At 37.0% G+C, this 20,306-nt stretch overlaps 1 protein-coding gene across 1 annotated transcript; it reads right to left on the bottom strand.

Annotated features, from left to right (window-relative positions):
- Positions 1-376: 376 nt before the first annotated feature.
- LOC123271897 lies at positions 377-2,527 on the bottom strand. The gene is made up of 3 exons (XM_044738443.1): positions 2,124-2,527; positions 1,725-1,897; positions 377-1,240 (listed from the first exon to the last, which is right to left on the bottom strand). Exons 1-3 carry the CDS (start codon positions 2,369-2,371, stop codon positions 933-935), a joined length of 729 nt encoding a protein of 242 aa, XP_044594378.1. The 5' UTR covers positions 2,372-2,527; the 3' UTR covers positions 377-932.
- Between the last annotated feature and the right edge of the window lie 17,779 nt (positions 2,528-20,306).

The following is a 20,306-nucleotide window of genomic DNA, read 5'->3' as shown; positions in this document are numbered from 1 at the left end:
TGGGAGTGAAAATTTTATCCCAATTTTTTAGAGTGTAATTAGTTTATCTTTAAGCTATTAACTTACCAGTGTTGATCCGTTTTCTACGGCAATAACTGATGTTCCTTTAATATATGAACGGATATATCAAACATATATAAAAAATTAAGTCTATATATATTTTCGGCGAAAATACATAAAAGTTAGAAGAATGTATGGATGAAATTTCTTATGTTTTCAAACACAAATTTTTGCCCTTATATGTTTATAAACATTTTTTTCATCGAACAGTTATCAAAGTCTATTTTTCCATTACAATTTTTCCATGGTAATTTCCGACGCTGATCATCAAAAACTTATACCAACAATCACAAGGTCTTCAAATGAATGATAAATGTTAAATTAAAATTATATTTATTTATAAATAACAAATTTATAAGTTACATATTAAAATGAACCGGTTTCATAAAGAAAACCGTGTATAAATAATTAGTCATTGGGTAATCTGTCCGCGGTGATCTGACTAGGAGTCTGCCTTTAACTTAATTGACCAGTGCACAAAAATTGACACATTATTAAACAATCCTTAAAACAACTGTACAAGACTCCAAGTAAAACCGCACTAAGTAACCTCGGGCACGGTAATCCAATCAGTATAATTAACCTCAAATGTCCTCCTAAGATGGCGTCTGTCCGTTCGTAAGTTATCCGTCTGTGAGATACAAAACAATCCGTGAGTGGTCTATGATTTAGGTCTAGGTCTATGGCATCTGACAACGAATCCCAGCAGGATCGATTGAGCAGCTAATATCAAAACAGTAGCTAAGTCCAATCGGTAATCTTCTCGGTCGATAAGCGTCTCGTATGTTGAGTAAAGTTAAGTCTTGCAGTGAACTTAGTCAATGGCCGTTAATTTATGATTAATGATAAATAAATAAATATATATAAATTAATTAATTAGTTGGCTTGTAAGCGCTGTAAGCAAGCTCGGCTCCAGTTGCCGATCTGCCCCAGCCGTGGTGTTCTTCATGGTGGGCCGGGTGAGCGACAACCTCGTAGCTCTGGTGGTTCTTGTTTGCCCAAAGCTTTTGCAGACCCAAAATAGCCGATATTATCAGAGCGATCTTGCCGATCACCAGGGCTTTGAATGCCAGAAGAGCCAAAGCTCCCAATACGATTGGCATCAAAATCGCGAATTTCATTTTCAAGAGAAACAGAAGTGGCATTAAGGTTTTTGCGAGCTTCTTCTTCTTACCTCGGGCTGAAAAAAATTCATATATTAATTTTTAGATGCAAGAAAAATTATAAAAATTTTGTAATCTCACAATTATTCGATCCGCTTTCAAAGTTTTTATTTTTAAACTTTAAAGTTTTGTATCTAACGGCAAATTGGTACCGTAATTTCACATGACACATATGTCACAGTACATTAGAAAGTATTCATCAAAATTTGCTAGGCTAAATCGAAGATTGAACTTGTACATTTCCAAAAATAGAAAAGATTTATTAACAGATGAGTATTTTGACCCAAATTTTAAAAGTTTCTTTTCACGAATAAAAAAAAAGTCCGATCAATAAATATTTTTCAGAAGTTACCGTAATTCCAAAACCGGTTTTCAAGTCAAGTCAACAGTTTTGAACCGAATTGACTGGGAAATAACTGAGCATACTTGAAACATTTTTGAGTTTTTTTTTTTTCACAAATTAATGAAAATAAAATTATTTATACATATGCACAAATGTACCTTCGTCGAATGACCGTGAAACTTCTTCGGGCAAACTGAGTTCGACGGTGTGGGTTGACAGGAATTTTCCTGCCCTGTCAACAAGAGCCTCATCAACGGCAGCCTCACGAGCTTCCATTTCAGTTGGTAAACTAGCTTCGATGTCATTCAATGACCTTGCATTGTCAGCACGACTGTAATTAGTATAAAATTCACAGTTATTAATAGAATTATTTATAATTGTTACATAACAAAAATTAAAGTCATTAAAATCGGTCACTTTTGTTTGATAAAAGTCTTTTGTTGGTAAGTGATGAAAAGTAATAAGATAATAAGTGAAAGTTGTAATTCCGCGCACATTATTTCATTAAATTCCACAATTCACTTTCAGGATGATGAATATAATGAGCAACCACTTACCTTCTCTTGGCCTCCTCGGTCTGAACGATTTTAAGCCCATCTACGATACTGATGTCCGCGGATCTCGCGACCCGGTCAACGAATCTCAGTGCTTTCAATTTTAGACAAACTGACACGTCTGGCTCGGAGGCACAGGATGCATACACGTCAACGGCATCCTCCAGAAGGGATTTTGGACCGGATTCTTGTCCCGCTGGGGCGGAAAAGACAAAACCGATCAATGAGATAACAACCACGTATCTTAGCATTTTATTTTTCTAATTTTTGATTGTTATTATTAATAATATCACGAACTTCACTGTTTTAATGATTTAATTTGATAAATAAAATAAAATAACGAGTTTGTTGTTAAATTGGCAGCTCGTTGAACCAACTACGCCGATCGTATCGACACTGACCGAAAGAATCACGATGCTGCCTTTTATCCTCAACGCGAAAGGGGTCCGCGTACGTTTTTGAAATTTTGATGGCCCCCACTTTTGTTGGTCCACTGTACGAGCATTGACTATAAGCACCGTACGATCGTAACTGCCCCTGTCCCATCCACCAAACACACACAGGTACAAACGCGTGTCTTCCTCTTTTCTCTCTTCGCCTCTTTCCTCTCTTGCCACTTTTCTCTTTGCTCTTTACACTTTTTACTCCTCACCCAGCTACGACAAACGCAGGTTGAAAAAACATTTTAAATTGGGTACTACTCAAAAGGAAGAAATTTATTCGACAATCGACGATTGTCGTCCAATCGTTTGTCTATCAGGAAACATGTGTGCTTCATGCGTGTATATATGAGCACACATGACCCGCCCTTTTACTAATACTTTCCAAGATTAGTTTCTCTCTGATACTTCAATGCTCCTCCCATTCGAATTTTTTTTAGAATGATTCGCTTGAAAAGAAAAAAAAAATTTTTTTTAATAAATTTTTAAAGAAAAAAAAAACTGATTACACTTTTTTAAAAAATTTCACTTTTCGAAATTTTTCTTCCTTAAAATTTGCTTAAATTTTTGGAAAAGTAAACTTAATTTCATTTTTTTATTAAAATTTTGTTTCAATTTTATATTCAAAATTTTACGGTCCAAATTTTTCTTTCTTAAAAATGAAGTTGAATTTTTACGGAAAAAATTTAAGAAATTTAATTTCGACTACTTTTTTGACTAATAACTTTATCAAATTTTTTTTTTCTAAAATGTTGTTTGAATTTTAAGCAAAAAAAAAAACGGCTTACACGTTCTCTTAATTAAAATTTTTAATTAAATTTTTTCTTTGTCCTATTTTAATTTTTTTCTCAACAGTTTAACTTTTCAAAATTTTTCTTCCTTAAAATCTACTCAAATTAAAAAAAAAATCAGCTTCATTTTATTGAAATGTCTTTTAAATTTTTTTCATTAATAATGTTAGTGCCAGAAATTTCGTCTCCTGAAAATTCAATCAAATTTTTTAATTTTCAAATTTCTTTAACCGTTTTATAAACATATTTTTTCAAACATTTCATTTCAATAGCTTTTCAAAAATTACATGTTCGATTATATTTAAAAAAATTTTTTTTCATTAATATAAATAAATTTTGCTTTAATTATTATTTTTGCCTACTAGAACATTTTCTTCGAAATTTTGAAATTAATTTGTACATTTTCAAAAAATCAAGATCCCTGCAAATTTTCTGTAATTAAGTAATAGTTATTAAAACGAAAAAGTTAAAATTGTGAAATTTTACAGTTATAGATGTGTATATAGGAGAATCCACGAAGACAAGAATTAAGAGAGTAAGAGAGTTAAAAAAAAAAAAAAAGTGTACGTAAAAATTGTGTCGCCTCGTGTGCCCGATGGCTATAAGACCATCAGCGCTCGCGACAACAACCCGGCGTTTTTATACTATGAATAAATTATTGTTTATCTTTAAATTTTAAACGTGAGAATTGGGCTTTGGGAATAAAAATAAGATAATTAATTTTTAAACTAAAATTTACATTGACCTCAAAAAGCATCCTCATATGTATTTTCTTAAATTGGCAATATATTCGCGAATAAATGCGCAAAGAAATTTGATCCTCAATTTCGATCTTAAATTTACTTTCAAAAAATGAAATTTTGAAAAGATGAGGAACTTTCCTCGTTAACAACTAATGTAATTAATTCATCGTATTTGGAGTCAAAGCCTTAAGGACGTTTAACGGTTTTTACGGAATGCACGGTGAGGCGAGTTGGGCTCGCGCCAGACCCGCGGAGAAGACGACTGGCCGCGCCTCCCGTTGACCCCGAACCGATCTCAGTCTCTTGTCTAGAGTGAGAACGACTTTAACAATTTTTATTTGTTATTTTAAATTTATGGATCAGCTTAAATTGTATTATTTGAATGTTGCGTTAGAAATTTATATTTGTAACAAATGGTTCTTTAATATCTTTCGGAACAGATAACAGTCAAACTTTCTCCGCTCCGGTCCAATCATACGGACCTGTCTCTCAACGAGATACAATAAAGTAAAGTAAGAGCGTATTTTAAATTGATGCCGTACTCTTGAGACTGCGAGGCGTTTTTTTAATAAGCATTCGTTATTATTATTATTTATTTTTTTTTAAATTAATTTATTTACTAATTAATAGTTATAACAATAGGCAAATACTTTGGCCTGGTTTAAGAATAAATCAAATTGATCAATTCGTTAATTATCTGTATGATAAATTTTTTAATCATAATTAAAAATTCGAGGATGCTTAATCAACTGCAAAACTAAGTGATAACTTAATATTGTAAAATGTATCGTAAAATTTAAAATATTGACTTTCATTGACGTCATCTAACTTACGTCTGATCGTTTTCTAAATTATTCGACAGCTTTCAATTTTTAAATATATGGACAAATAGTTATTTTTACAGGTTTATCTTTAAATAATTTCCAGAAGGATTGTATTTCAATTCTGTACAATGCATATCACAGTTTATAAAACAAGCTACAATTTACACTATTGCATCTACAATTTCACTTCATCTTTAAAAATCGATTTAATATAACAATTGAGTGGTACATAAAAATAGAGTTAAACATTAATTGTCAGTGAATCGACGATATAAGCTTTATTATTGTGTATTATTTAAGCTTTATTGTGACTCTGAATTTAAAATTTTTTTGAAAAAATATTCTTGACACATTTACAATAAATATATGATTTATTATTTTCAATTAATTAAATTTTGACAAAACATTTTACAGTTATTTTTGAATTATTACATAAATACAAATCCACATATTTCATTTCTGTGAATAGAATATTTGTTTTTAAATTAACGTTCAAATGTTAAATATTAAAAACTGAAATTATTGTAGATAATTCGACGAAATACGGAGGATGGAATGAAGGATGCTGGAAAAAATAAAAATCGTGGGAAAAAAAAGTTTTCGGCGCTACTTTCTCTCGATAAGTGAAGGAGGACCTGAATTCTCCCTTACGACGAAAAATATAACACTGCTCATCTCATCTCGTCTTTCCATCTCATAATTTCTTATAAATTTTAAAATTTTAGGTATAATTATACCTACCGTGGACGGAGATACTTATTGCCGAGGTGCGATGACTAAAAAATGAGTAAAATGATCGGGCTCATGGAGCAGGTACTACGGGTATAATGGAACACTTTCCTCTCCCCGGCTGCGGCGAGAGTGAACTCGCTGGTCGTTGGAAGATCGAGGTCAGGTCAAGGCCCCCGTCCGACCAACCAGACTCCAGCTTGTAACTTTTTTATTTTTTTTCTGTTGTATATTTATTACAGTTTTTGTAATCGATTTATTGTACGGCTTTTTGGACTTTACATGAATCAAATGTTTGAGGGTGAAATTTTAGAATATTTTTGAGAAACTTTATTCTCAGAAATTTAATTTAAATTATTAATAAAATGTGAACTCGAAATATCGAGTCATTAATTATTTATGACCACTAGGGTTTTTCATTTGAATTTTTTTTTTGTGAAAAATTGTTGACATCGCTATACTATAATTGCTACAAAATGTCATAATACATACGATTAAATTAAAAACTGTCTCAAAAACAAAATGGATTACTACTAATTTACCAAAAAAGAAAATAAACCAATCTTGATACTACTAAAAAAAATTAGAAAAACGGTTGACCCTGAAGGCCATCCCTGCAACTTCCCGCTAATTCCATACCTAGGCGCTTAAAATTGCACTTATGACGTTTTTGAGCTCTTCGAGCTCAAAAATACAATTTATGTGTTATTTTGAGCTCTATAAAAAATTTAGAACAAAAAAATTGATCTAATGAAAAATTTCGGAGTTATTACAAAAAAACACTTTTTTCGATTTTTTTCGACAACGATATCTCACGAACGCATCAACCGATTCTGACGCTCTATGTGGCGATCGATGCGGGTATTCAAAGTTAAGAGCTGATTAGTTTTTGAAGTTGATCGGTTGAGCCAATTCGAAGATATTTAAAAAAAATGAAAAAAAAAAATTTCGAATCGAATATTCGAATAGTTCAAATAATTCGAATAATTCGAATAATCCGAATAATCCAAACAGTCGTTTTCTGTTGATAAATTAACTAATTTTCGTGTAGAAATTACTTTGTTTTATTGTATTTAACCAAATGAAGTCTTCAAAATTATTTGATAGTAAAGTCTGCTTATTATTTGTATTAAATATTTCTTGGTGTACTCGGACCCCCTACTCCGGGGCACTCCGCCATTTTGACATTTCTCCGAGAAAATTCGTTTTTTTTAAATGAGATCTACGACACGATGGATCAGACATTGAAGACGATTTCGTTGTTGTTACTTTTCGCTGCTATGGTAACCACTACGGCAACGATTATCATGGCAACGGTTGAATATTAATGGATAAAATTTGTAAAAATATTGATTAATTAAATTGTTAATAGTAAAAATTTTGACAGAAGCGTATTTAAATAAAGGTTGCGATGAGCGTAACATCAGGATGAGCTTGTGTCTTAAAAAATGTCAATAATTAAGAAATAACGTTGTATTTTGCTAATCTTGGAGTTACACTAATCGAGACCTTTCATTCGAATAACCACACGAATTTTTCATATATTTTATATATTTTACAAATATGAGAAATATCATGTGTATAAAATATATAGAAAAATACGTGTGGGTACTCAAATGAAAGATCTCGATGAACGTAACATCAGGATGAGCTTATATCTAAAAAAATGTCAATGACAAAGAAACGACTTCGTAGTTTGCCTTCTAATGATATTTGGAACGATAGATAAGATAAAGATAATTCTAGAGTTACACTTATCGAGACCTTTCATTTGAATACCCACGCAAATTTTTCCATGTATTGTATACATATGATATTTGTCATATTTTCGAAATATATAAAATATATGAGAAAAATCGTGTGCGTACTCAAATGAAAGGTATCGATGAGCGTAACATCAGGATGAGCGTATGTCCGAAAAAATGTCATTAATTAACATATGACGTTGTATTTTGTCCACTGATGATATTTTTAACGATATAAGCTCATCTAAGAGTTACACTTATCGAGACCTTTCATTTGAATACCAACACGAATTTTTTACATATTTCACAAATATGCGGAATATCTTATGAACAAAATACATGAAAGAAATTGAGTGCGTACTCAAATGAAAGGTCTCAATGAACGTAACATGAGGATGAACTTATATCTTAAAAAATGACAATAACTAATATAAGATATGACGTTGTATTTTGTCCACTGATGATATTTTCAACTATGTAAGCTCATTTTGATTTTACACTTATCGAGTTTACACGATGAATTGTCAAATGATTTTTCGAATGAAAGATTCGAGTTTACACGAATTACCTTAAATATTATAAAATATCTAGGGGCAAAGAAGCTCTTTTGATTGCTGTCAATCCCGTTTGAATCAGTCGGGCCGTTTAAAAGTTATGAGAGGTTTATATTCACACACACACACACACACACACACACACACACACACACACACACACACACACACACACACACACACACACACTTCTGAGAGTGATGCTGGATGCACGACTCAACTTCAAACAGCAGGTGGAACATGTCAGTGCCAAAGCGTCAGTAGTGAGGGCTAGTCTCGCACGGCTGATGCCTAACATCGGAGGCCCAATGCAGAGCTGGAGGCTACTATTGTCATCAGTAGTCACATCAGTGCTCACTTACGGAATATCCATTGGGGCTGATGCACTGGAAACCCAGAAATCATGGAGAAAAGCTGGACCAGTATATCGACTGAGTGCCCTACGAGTAGCTAGTGCCTTCCGCACTATATCAGAAGAAGCAATGTGCGTCATTGCCGGAACCCTACCTCTTAGAGTTCTAGCAGAGGAAAGACGAGCCCTTTACCAACGAAAAAGGTCAACTGCACTGAGCCCTGAAGAACTTAGAATTGAAGAACAGCAGAACAGCATAGGCCAATGGCAACTACAATGGGATGCTGCAGAGAAGGGTAGGTGGACGCACCGCCTCATACCTCAGATCGACATTTGGCTTAACCGGAATCACGGCGAGGTCAATTACTATCTTACGCAGATGTTGTCGGGACACGGGTGTTTTTGAGAGTATCTACACCGCTTTAAGCACGATGACTCTTCGGAGTGCCTGTCCTGCCCAGGAGTTGCTGAAGATGCGGAGCACGTATTCTTTGTATGTCCTCGTTTCGATCCATAGCGTAAAGAGTTGGAGAGGATCCTGAACCAGAGAATGCAACCAGATTCACTAGTGGAAACAATGTTGTCATCAGAAGCTGCCTGGAACGCTACCAACACGTTTGCAACAGAAGTCCTTAAAGATTTGCGTTCCACCGAAAGAAGAAGAGCAAATAGCAGAAGATAGAAGGAAGGTAGTTAACACCTTAGCCACCAGAAGGAAGAGCAGTAGCTAGATCCTCCCTTCACGAAGTAATGCCTGACGGCGGTTTCCATGAGGGATTAGAGGAAAGAAGGAAAAGGGGTTTAGGGTTTAGTGGGTAGGGGCGTTAGTGTCGAGTTTTAGTATGACGCTGCGTCGAGTCGCCACATATCCAGGCCAAACAACTATGCCTAGAATCCGTAAAAAGGATTCCCCCCCCTAAGGGAAAAAAAAAAAAAAACACACCCACACACACACACACACACACACACACAGGAGGCCCGAACCAGAGCAGGAGACTATTGCTGTCGTCAGTAGTCACATCAGTGCTCACATATGGAATATTCATTTGGGCAGACGCGCTGAAGACCCAAGAATCATGGAGGAAAGCCGGACTAGTCTACCGATTAAGTGCACTGAGAGTTGCAAGCGCCTTCCGCACAATATCCGAGGAGGCAGTGTGCGTCATTTCTGGAACTCTGCCTCTTAGAGTCCTAGCTGAGGAAAGACGGAACCTATACCACCGAAAGAGGTCATCTACACTGAGCGCTGAAGAACTGAGAACTGAAGAGCGACAACATAGTATAGCAAGATGGCAACAACTATGGGATGCTACGGAGAAGGGAAGATGGACTCATCGACTTATACCAAGGATTGACGTTTGGCTTAACCCGAATCACGGCGAGGCCAACTACTATCTGACTCAGATGTTGTCAGGACACAGCTGTTTCCGGGAGTACCTTCATCGCTTTAAGCACGATAATTTCCCAGAGTGTCCGTCTTGCCCAAGAGTTGCTGAAAATGCGGAGCACGTTTTCTTTGAGTGCCCTCGTTTTAACCCACAGCGTGATGAGTTAGAGAAGATCCTGAACAAGAAAATCACACCAGAGTCAATAGTAGAAGAAATGCTGTCATTCGAAGCTGCCTGGAACGCCACAAGCACGTTTACCACCGAAGTGCTTACAGAGCTGCGTTCCATTGAAAGAAAAAGGGCAAATGACAGAAACTAGAAGGAAGGAAAAATAACACCTTAGCCACCAGAAGGAATAGCAGTAGCTAGATCCTCCCCTCACGAAGTAATGCTTGACGGCGGTTTCCATGAGGGATTAGAGGAAAGAAGAAAAGGGGTTTAGGGTTTAGTGGGTAGGGGCGTTAGCGTCGAGTTTTAGTATGACGCTGCGTCGAGTCGCCACATATCCAGGCCGAACAGCTATGCCTGGAATCCGTAAAAGAGATTCCCCCCCCTAAGTTAAAAAAAAACACACACACACACACACGCATACACACACACACCTGCGGCAGAGGAGAAAATGCTACCAGGCGCGTCTCCCCGTAGCGGATGGGAGAACGCTCGCTGTCCTTGGATGACACTAGGTGACACAACCCTTTAATAGGTTGGTCACACTAACTGACCTAGCAAGACGATCGTTCCCTGCTGTAACTCACTGGGAGTGTCCGGAACCCGTGTCGATTATTTCCGACGATGCAGGCTACGGCTGAGGTGAGCTTGCTCTGCCGAAGTGTAAGTTGCAGTAGCGGATCAGGAGCCAGCCACTTTGGGCCTTGATCAGGAAGTACGCAGTGAGTGTTAGAGATCGGAATCTTCACCGCCCCGAGTGAGTCTAGTCCGTCCGTGTATTTCGGGACTGGCTAAGTGTCGGCTAGGCCTCAGGGAACTGGGGTAGGAGTACTATCTCCGAGGGTACACCCGTTTCTAGTTATGACAACCCGCTCCACTCCGTACGATGCGCTGGTAAATCAAAAAGTATGAGTAATTTACAGGAAACAAACAAGGGTGGAAACAGGCTTCATGCCCAACAAGCAGCGATTGAAGCAAGCGCTGAAATGAAGAGAACTCAAGCGCTGGAGCGCCTTGAAAAGCTGACCATTGAGCTGCAAGAGTTTGTCCAAACTAAGGTCAATATCCACAAGGAGATAAAGACCAAGACAACCGGTGTAGTCAATGCTCTTGGAAGATTCAAGAAACTGGACGAGGAATGGCAGTCATCACGACGACACATTCAAACTGAAGTTGAGACGGAAGAAGTAATGGATACTGGAGCTGACGGTGACGGCGAATCTGCTGCTGAGGACAAGGGTGAAACTGACACAAGGCCTGGAAAGAGAAAGGACCGAAATTCGCCAGAGCCAACCGACAAAGTTACAAAGAAGAAGGACTTGAAAAAAAGCCCTCCCCAACGACTGGCAGGACAGGGCGACGAACCTAAGAAAGCGACTGATTGGGAAAAAGTACAGTCTAAGAAGGAGAAGAGGAAGCTAGCTAGAGAGCAACTCTCAAAGCAGCCGCCGAAGGAGCCCAGGCCAGAGCCTAAGCGGAAAAAACCACGCAAATGGATCAGACCCGACGCACTGATCATCCGCCCGGCCGAGAAAACAAAGTATGCCGAGATTCTGCGTCGCATAAAGCAGGACGTCCCAGATTAGCAGGTTCGTTCAACGGTAGATAAGATCAACAAGACCAGAAGTGGCGACTTGTTGATTACGATTTCGAGGAAGAGCACTGACAAAGGCCAAGCCCTCCAAAAGACGATCGCAGATATCCTTAAGGAGGAGGCCAAAGTGATCTGCAAAGGACCACAGGAGACCATCGAGATCCGAGATGTCGATGACGACACGATGAAAGAGCATATTCAGACCGCTCTAAAGAGGGAAGCTGGAGAAAGTTGTGAAATCCCACTAGAGGCAATCAAAATCCGTAAAGCCTTTAGGGGTACGCAGACAGCCACAGTGTTACTACCAGCAGCTGCAGCACAAAAGTTACTAGAGGGAAACTGCAAAATAAGGATCGGCTGGGTCAATTGCCGAATGAGAGCAACGAAGAGACCCATACAATGCTTCAAATGCTGGCACTTTGGGCACTTCGGATCTCAGTGCAAAAGCGAAGTCGACCGGTCTAAGCACTGCATAAGGTGCGGAAAAGAAGGACACAAAATTGCTGATTGTAAAAATCCAGCTAAATGTGCACTGTGTGTTGAACAGCATGGCGTAGAAAAGGCGGCTCACCATGCAGGCACGAACAGATGCCCCGTCTTCCAAGAAGCGCTCCAGAAGATAACGAAGCCAAGAATATGAAGATATTGCAGGTCAACCTCAATCATTGTGAGGCTGCGCATGACCTGCTCATGCAAACTGTGCGCAAATTAGAGGGAGACGTAGCACTTATAAGTGAGCCTTATAGACACCTGAGTAACCAACCCTGGGAATCCGACAGCACGAACAAAGCCGTCATCTGGTCTTGCGATAAATGTCCTTTTCAGAGAACAGTTAACAATAAAGAAGCTGGCTTCATAGCAGCATAGGTAGATGGCCTCCGCTTCTACAGTTGCTATGCACCACCTAGTCTCTCTAATGAACAGTTTGAAGACTTCCTTGATCGGCTAACTGAGGACGCAAGAAAACACTTTCCCGTGGCAATAGCTGGTGACCAATTCCTGGGTAGCAGACTGGGGCAGCAAGTTCACTAATACACGTGGAAAAGTACTTCTCGAGGCAATGGCCACACTGGACGTGATCCTTCTTAACACCGGTGACACGCCAACGTATACTAAGGGAGAGGCAAACTCAATTGTCGACCTTACATTTGTCAGCAGTTGCTTAGCTCGAAGAGGTTTTTCTTGGAAAGTATTGAACATCTACACAGCCAGTGACCATAGTGCGATACTATGGGAAATATCAATTGGCCAGAATCTAACAAGAGTCAACAGGAACGCCAGCGCGGTTGGATTGACAGTTAAATCTCTCGATCGCACTGCTTTAGTAGTAGCCCTAGAGTGTGATCCGATCATCGTAGAAACTGCTGAAGATAAGACCAAGGACCTAATGAGAAGAGTCACCCAGGCTTGCGACGCCAGTATGTCTCGGAAACGTGGCATGAATTCAAGACCTTCGGTGCACTGGTGGAACGATCACATTAGCATTCTACGTTCAGAGTGTCTTAAAAAAAGAAGAAAGTCTCAGCGTGGCTACAGACGACCTAACTCCGCAGAGCTGTTGGCAGAGTATAAAAAGGCCCGTCGAGAACTAAACAGAGCCATTAAAGAAAGCAAAAGACGCTGCTGGAAGAAACTGGTCGCAGAAGTAGAGAAAGATCCATGGGGCAGACCGTATAAGGTGGTTATGACCCACCTGAAATGCCAGCCAATGCCATCACCTACGTGTCCACAGCTCCTAGAGAAGACTGTTACTGCGCTGTTTCCCCAACAGCTGGTATTCACCTACAAGTTGGAGCAGCTTAACCCTGAAGACATCCCAACTATCACGTTGGACGAGTTGATAGAGGCAGGCAATCGAGTAGGGAATAATAAGGCACCGGGATTGGACGGAATCCCTAATATTGCCCTGAAATCAATCCTTAGGGCAGCACCGGCACTATTCCTGGACGTTTATGATACATGCCTGAAAAAAAGGGACTTTTCCCCAGAAGTGGAAACAGCAACGGCTAGTGCTACTTCCGAAGGGGAAAAAGCCGCCGGAAGAACCGTCATCCTATCGACCACTCTGCATGTTAGACACGGCCGGTAAGATATTCGAGCGCATAATTCATCAGAGAATAGAGGCTGTAGTCGATCCACTCCTGGCAGAGAACCAGTTTGGTTTCCGAAAAGGACGGTCAACTCTGGATGCGATCAAATTGGTTGTTGATACAGCCAAGGATGCAATCGCTGGAACGAGATGGAAGGGTGGAAAGAAGAAATACTGCTTGGTGGCTGCTTTGGACATCAAGAACGCCTTCAACTCCGCTAACTGGGATTGCGTTATGCGGGCTCTAGAAGAAAAAAACGTACCAGGATACCTTCGCAGAATAGTAGCGAGCTACTTCACGAATAGGGTTCTAAAATATGACACGAAGAACGGTACGGAAGTGTACGAAATCTCCGGAGGAGTGCCACAGGGATCAGTTTTAGGTCCTCTGCTATGGAACATCATGTATGATGGCCTCCTGAGAATAGCATTGCTCACGGGAGTCAAACTTGTAGCATTCGCGGATGACGTAGCTGTCGTGATCGTCGCAAAGCACCTCGAAGAGATAGAAATGGCATTTGATATTACATTCAGACGAGTCAATTTGTGGATAGACATGATGAACTTGCAACTAGCCAAGCATAAAATCGAGGCAGTGCTCATCACTCGTAGAAAAACGGTAGAAACCATCAAGTTGAGAGTCGGAGAACAAGAAATAACATCACAACCATTTATCCGTTATCTGGGAGTGATGCTGGATGCCCGACTCAACTTCAAGCAGCAGGTGGAACACGTCAGTGCCAAAGCGTCAGTAGTGAGGGCTAGTCTCGCACGGCTGATGCCTAACATCGGAGGCCCAATGCAGAGCAGGAGGCTACTATTGTCATCAGTAGTCACATCAGTGCTCACTTACGGAATATCCATTGGGGCTGATGCACTGGAAACCCAGAAATCATGGAGAAAAGCTGGACCAGTATATCGACTGAGTGCCCTACGAGTAGCTAGTGCCTTCCGCACTATATCAGAAGAAGCAATGTGCGTCATTGCCGGAACCCTACCTCTTAGAGTTCTAGCAGAGGAAAGACGAGCCCTTTACCAACGAAAAAGGTCAACTGCACTGAGCCCTGAAGAACTTAGAATTGAAGAACAGCAGAACAGCATAGGCCAATGGCAACTACAATGGGATGCTGCAGAGAAGGGTAGGTGGACGCACCGCCTCATACCTCAGATCGACATTTGGCTTAACCGGAATCACGGCGAGGTCAATTACTATCTTACGCAGATGTTGTCGGGACACGGGTGTTTTTGAGAGTATCTACACCGCTTTAAGCACGATGACTCTTCGGAGTGCCTGTCCTGCCCAGGAGTTGCTGAAGATGCGGAGCACGTATTCTTTGTATGTCCTCGTTTCGATCCATAGCGTAAAGAGTTGGAGAGGATCCTGAACCATAGAATGCAACCAGATTCACTAGTGGAAACAATGTTGTCATCAGAAGCTGCCTGGAACGCTACCAACAGGTTTGCAACAGAAGTCCTCAAAGACTTGCGTTCCACCGAAAGACGAAGAGCAAATATCAGAAGATAGAAGGAAGGTAGTTAACACCTTAGCCACTAGAAGAAAGAGCAGTAGCTAGTTCCTCCCCTCACGAAGTAATGCCTGACGGCGGTTCCCATGAGGGATTAGAGGAAAGAAGAAAAGGGGTTTAGGGTTTAGTGAGTAGGGGCGTTAGCGTAGAGTTTTAGTATGACGCTGCGTCGAGTCTTCACATATCCAGGCGAAACAGCTATGCCTGGAATCCGCAAAAAGGATTCCCCCCTCTGAAAAAAAAAAAAAAAAAAAAAAAAAAAATCACTATCGCAAAAAAAGTCAGGGAAGCTTCTGTAAAATAAATAGTTTTTTAACAAAAAATATAATAAATAATACTGTTCTTCAACTCGCGATCTAGTTCGTACTTTACCTATATAATTTTTTCTATAATTCAAAAATTCTAGAACGCGTTCAACTGAAAAATATTCTTTGGTTTTTAAAGTCTAATCAGCCCATTATACCTCCTAAACACTTCGAGAGTTGAAAATGTTGGGGGTCTATTTTGCCCCCAAATATTTTTGAATATTGAAAATTTTAGGGGGCCCATTTTGCCCCTAAGGGCCCATTTTGCCCCCCCCCTTCCCCTACATAAAATCTTTCATTTAAAAGCTTATGCGACGTTTTCATTGTTGTCGCTTTTCGTTATTACGGTAACAACTTTGGCAACAGGTAAATATTAATGAATAAAATTTGTAAAAATATTAATAAATTAAATTGTCGATAGTAAACATGTTGGCAGAAGCGCGCTCGATTTTCTAGTACATAAAAATTTTATGTGGGTACTCATATAAAAGGTCTCACCCTAGTTGCCATGATAACCAAAGTGTTTACCATAGCAGCGAAAAGCGACAACAATGAAATCGTCACATCAAAAGTTCAGGGCTCTCAAATTTATGCCCTCGTAGTGTATACTAGTTTTCTTGCTATCCGGTTGAAAGTACGCAAAAAATTGCGTTGAAAAAAATTGATGCCTGCCCCCGACATTTGCGGCACGAGCGAAGTGAGTGCTGCTGGTCGGGGGGGGGGAGGCATCAAATACACCTGTCAATAAAGATATTAATTTATAATCTATCATATTACTACTTTCTTCTGAGAAAAGATCTTAATTTAATTAAATTAATTTAAAATTATAAATATATTTTAAATTAACTCTGATTTTAAAAATAAAAAAAAATAGAAAAATGAAATAATAATGCTTAGAAAAAAAAATTAAGAAAAAAATCAGTGTATTTTTTCAAATAATTATTTGTTTAATAATGAATTTATTTATTCGAAAATATCTATTAGAATAAAAAATATTTCTCGTTTTCTTTTGTAATTTAAATATTTAATAAGTCTCATTTCATTAAAATAAATATTTACTTTCTTTAATTAACTTAGTTTCTACCTAAAATCATCGACACATAACAAGACAGATACATTTATAACAATCACAAGTAAGGTTAGGCTTATAAACATAAGTAATAGAGTGAGCGCGACTACCGACTTTCGGACTTTCTGCCGCCTCGTGTCTCGTTGTCAGTGCATGAATACATTATTTCGGCTCCCCGTCGTAGGGCGCATGCGCGACTTGATCACGGCATAAAACTGAGGCTTTCTGCCGTGAAATCGCAGCGGGAACCCCGTACTTTCGACCAGCGTAGTAAGAAAAAATTTTTCAAATCAGAGTTAACTTATAATATATTTATAATTTTAAATTAATTTAATTAAATTAAGATCTTTTCTCAAAAGAAAGTAGTAATATGATAGATTATAAATTAATATCTTTATTGACACGTTTATTTGATGCCTGCCCCCCCCCCCCCCCCACCAGCAGCACTCGCTTCGTTCGTGCCGCAAATGTCGGGGGCAGGCATCAATTTTTTGCGTACTTTCGACCGGATAGCAAGAAAACTAGTATACACTACGAGGGCAGAAATTTGAGCGCGCAGTACAGGAATCTCAACTTTCTGCCCTTGTAGTGTAATATACTATTTACTACCAATGGATTCTCTCACACTCCAAATGATTCCTACACGGAAAGAAAATTATAGGAACTATTCCTATACCATTATGGGAATGGTTCCGATAATGCTATAGAAATAATTCCTATACTATTATAGAAACTATTCCTATATCATTATGGGAATTAATCCTATAATATTATGGGAACTATTCCTATAATATTATGGGAATGGTTCTCATAATTCTATAGGAATTATTCCTATACTATTATAGGAATGGTTTCCATAATTGATGCGAACCATTCCCATAATAGTATAGGAATAGTTCCCACAATATATAAGTTTAAATCTTACACGGAAAAAAAAAATTGGGGCTGCCACATGATACATTTCTGTGGAAGATACATGAGTTTCATGTGACAGCAACATGATTTTCATGTGGCAGGCAATAATAGTTAAAACAATAATAATAATAATAATAATAATAATAATAATAATAATTTATATTATTAAGAGAATAAGAACAATTTTGTCTTTTCAAGGTTTCATATCATTCTCGTCGATAGTCAATTTATGATGATAGATATTGAGGTTGCATTCGAAAATGCTCTATCTCTAAACATATAATTGAGAAATGACCTTCTATCTTGTGAACTATTGACATTTTTAAAGATATAAGCTCATCTCGATGTTACACAGTAAAAAATTTTTCGTCATTGTGTAAAGTGTTAAAATTTGTGTGTTGAGTATTACACTCTAGTGTGTAGAATTTAACATTCTCATGTGTTGATTTAATGATTTAACACTTGTGAATGTTAAATTCTACACACAAGAGTGTAATATTTAACACACAAATTTTAACACTCTACAAAATGACGAAAAATTTTTTACTGTGTACACTCATGAAAACCTTTCATTTGGGTACCCATATCAATTTTTCATATATTTTATATATTTATATATATATTATATATATGTAAGTATGAAAAATATATCAAAATGCATGTGAGTACTCAAATAAAAGTTTTTAATGAGTGTAACATCGGGATGAGCTTATATCTTCAAAAATGTCAATAGTTTACCAGATACAAGGTCATTTCTTCATTATGTATCTAGACACAGAGCATTTTCGAATGCAGCCTATATTCTTATTATAATAAATTGACTATTGGTGAGAATGATATGAAACTTTGAAAAGGCACAACTCCAAGCAAAAACCCATTTTATCATATGTAATTTAAAATCCGAACAAAAACAGTTTCACTGTAAAAAAATTGCGCCAAGTCCACGTTCATAAGACTATCAAGAAAAAAAAAATTTCTTTTTTCTTTACAAAAAGATATAAAATAAAAAAATTAAAAAATCCAAGTAACCGATATGATTGTATTTGATTTTCGGAAATTAAAAAAAATTTTATTGTAAATTTGAAAATTAAAAAAAATATTTTGGAACGTATTTAGTGTGCGTGGTTGCAAAATATTTTACTTTTAATGAAATTCGTAAAATCTATTTACTAGGACTTTATAAAAATTGAAATACACAATGACGCACACCAAGTACGTTCGAAAATTTTTTTTTTTATTTTCAAATTTACAATAAAATTTTTTTTAATTTCTGAAAATCAAATACAATCATATCGGTTACTTGGATTTTTTAATTTTTTTATTTTATATCTTTTTGTAAAGAAAAAAGAAATTTTTTTTTTTTTGATAGTCTTATGAACGTGGACTTGGCGCAATTTTTTTTTACAGTGAAACTGTTTTTGTTCGGATTTTAGTATTTTTTGTAATTATAATAAAAATTTACAATAGGTACCAACTTAAATCTCGCGTTGGCTGCATTTTTTATAGCAAACTATCCCATTGAAGCTACAGTTTATGAAAAAACAATTCCAGCGCACCCTGGCGGATGTAGATGCAAGCTGTGAAATGTATTTTTATAACTGTAGTTTCCCATCTATTGGAAGATTACCATGCATTCTCGAATTATTTAGTCTGTGGCATGTCACTTTTTACATAGAAAAAAAGTCAGGATCGAAATTTTTGAGCTTGCTATAGTTTGTGCTGATAAAATTTAATAATTTCAAGTAGATTAATTGTTATAATTGAATATAATTAATTAATATCAGTAAAATAAAGCATGAATTACAGTTATAATATAAAATTTAGGAACAAGAAGTACCGTAGAATTAAATAAAATTTTGCAACCTCAAAATACCGTTCTGCTTACAGTAAACACAGTCGGTAGTCTGGCGCTCCGTTTACAACGGATTTGAACGGAACTTGGCGCCAGATTCTACCGAATCTGTGGATACACTGGTCACAAAATTTTTCTTATTATTTTAATAATATAGATTATTATTATGATTATGATGATGATTATTATTATTATTATTATTATTATTGTTTTTTTTAACTATTATTGCCTACTACATGAAAATTATGTTGCTGTCACATGAAAATCATGTGGCTGCTACATGATTTTTTCATGTGGCTGCCACAGGATTTTCCTGTTGCTGCAACATGAAAATCATGTGGCTGCACCAATTTTTTTTCCCTGTATATATAATCCGAACAAAAACAGTTTCACTGTAAAAAAGTCGCACCAAGTCCACGTTCATAAGACTATTAGGAAAAAAAAAATTTTTTTTTTCTTTACAAAAACATACAAAATAAAAAAATTAAAAAATTCAAGTAACCGATATGATTGTTTATGATTTTCGGAAATTAAAAAAAATTTTATTGTAAATTTAAAAATTAAAAAAAAAATTTTAGAACGTATTTAGTGTGCGTGGTTGCAAAATATTTTACTTTTGATGAAATTCGTAAAATCTATTTACTAGGACTTTAAAAAAATTGAAATACACAATGACGCACACCAAGTACGTTCTAAAATTTTTTTTTTTATTTTTAAATTTACAATAAAATTTTTTTTAATTTCCGAAAATCATAAACAATCATATCGGTTACTTGAATTTTTTAATTTTTTTATTTTGTATGTTTTTGTAAAGAAAAAAAAAATTTTTTTTTTCCTAATAGTCTTATGAACGTGGACTTGGTGCGACTTTTTTACAGTGAAACTGTTTTTGTTCGGATTTTAGTATTTTTTGTAATTATAATGAAAATTTACAATTGATAACAACTTAAATCTCGTGTTGACTGCATTTTTTACTGCAAACTATCCCCTTGAAGCTACAGTTTATGTAGATGTAATTCCAGTGCACCCTGGCGGCCGTAAATGTAAGCTGTGAATTACTTTTTTTAACTGTAGTTGCTTATCTATAGGAGGATTACTACAC

This window comes from Cotesia glomerata, linkage group LG9 (genome assembly GCF_020080835.1).
Source record: "Cotesia glomerata isolate CgM1 linkage group LG9, MPM_Cglom_v2.3, whole genome shotgun sequence".
Taxonomy (NCBI): domain Eukaryota; kingdom Metazoa; phylum Arthropoda; class Insecta; order Hymenoptera; family Braconidae; genus Cotesia; species Cotesia glomerata.
This window is presented reverse-complemented; position numbering and strand designations above follow the sequence as displayed.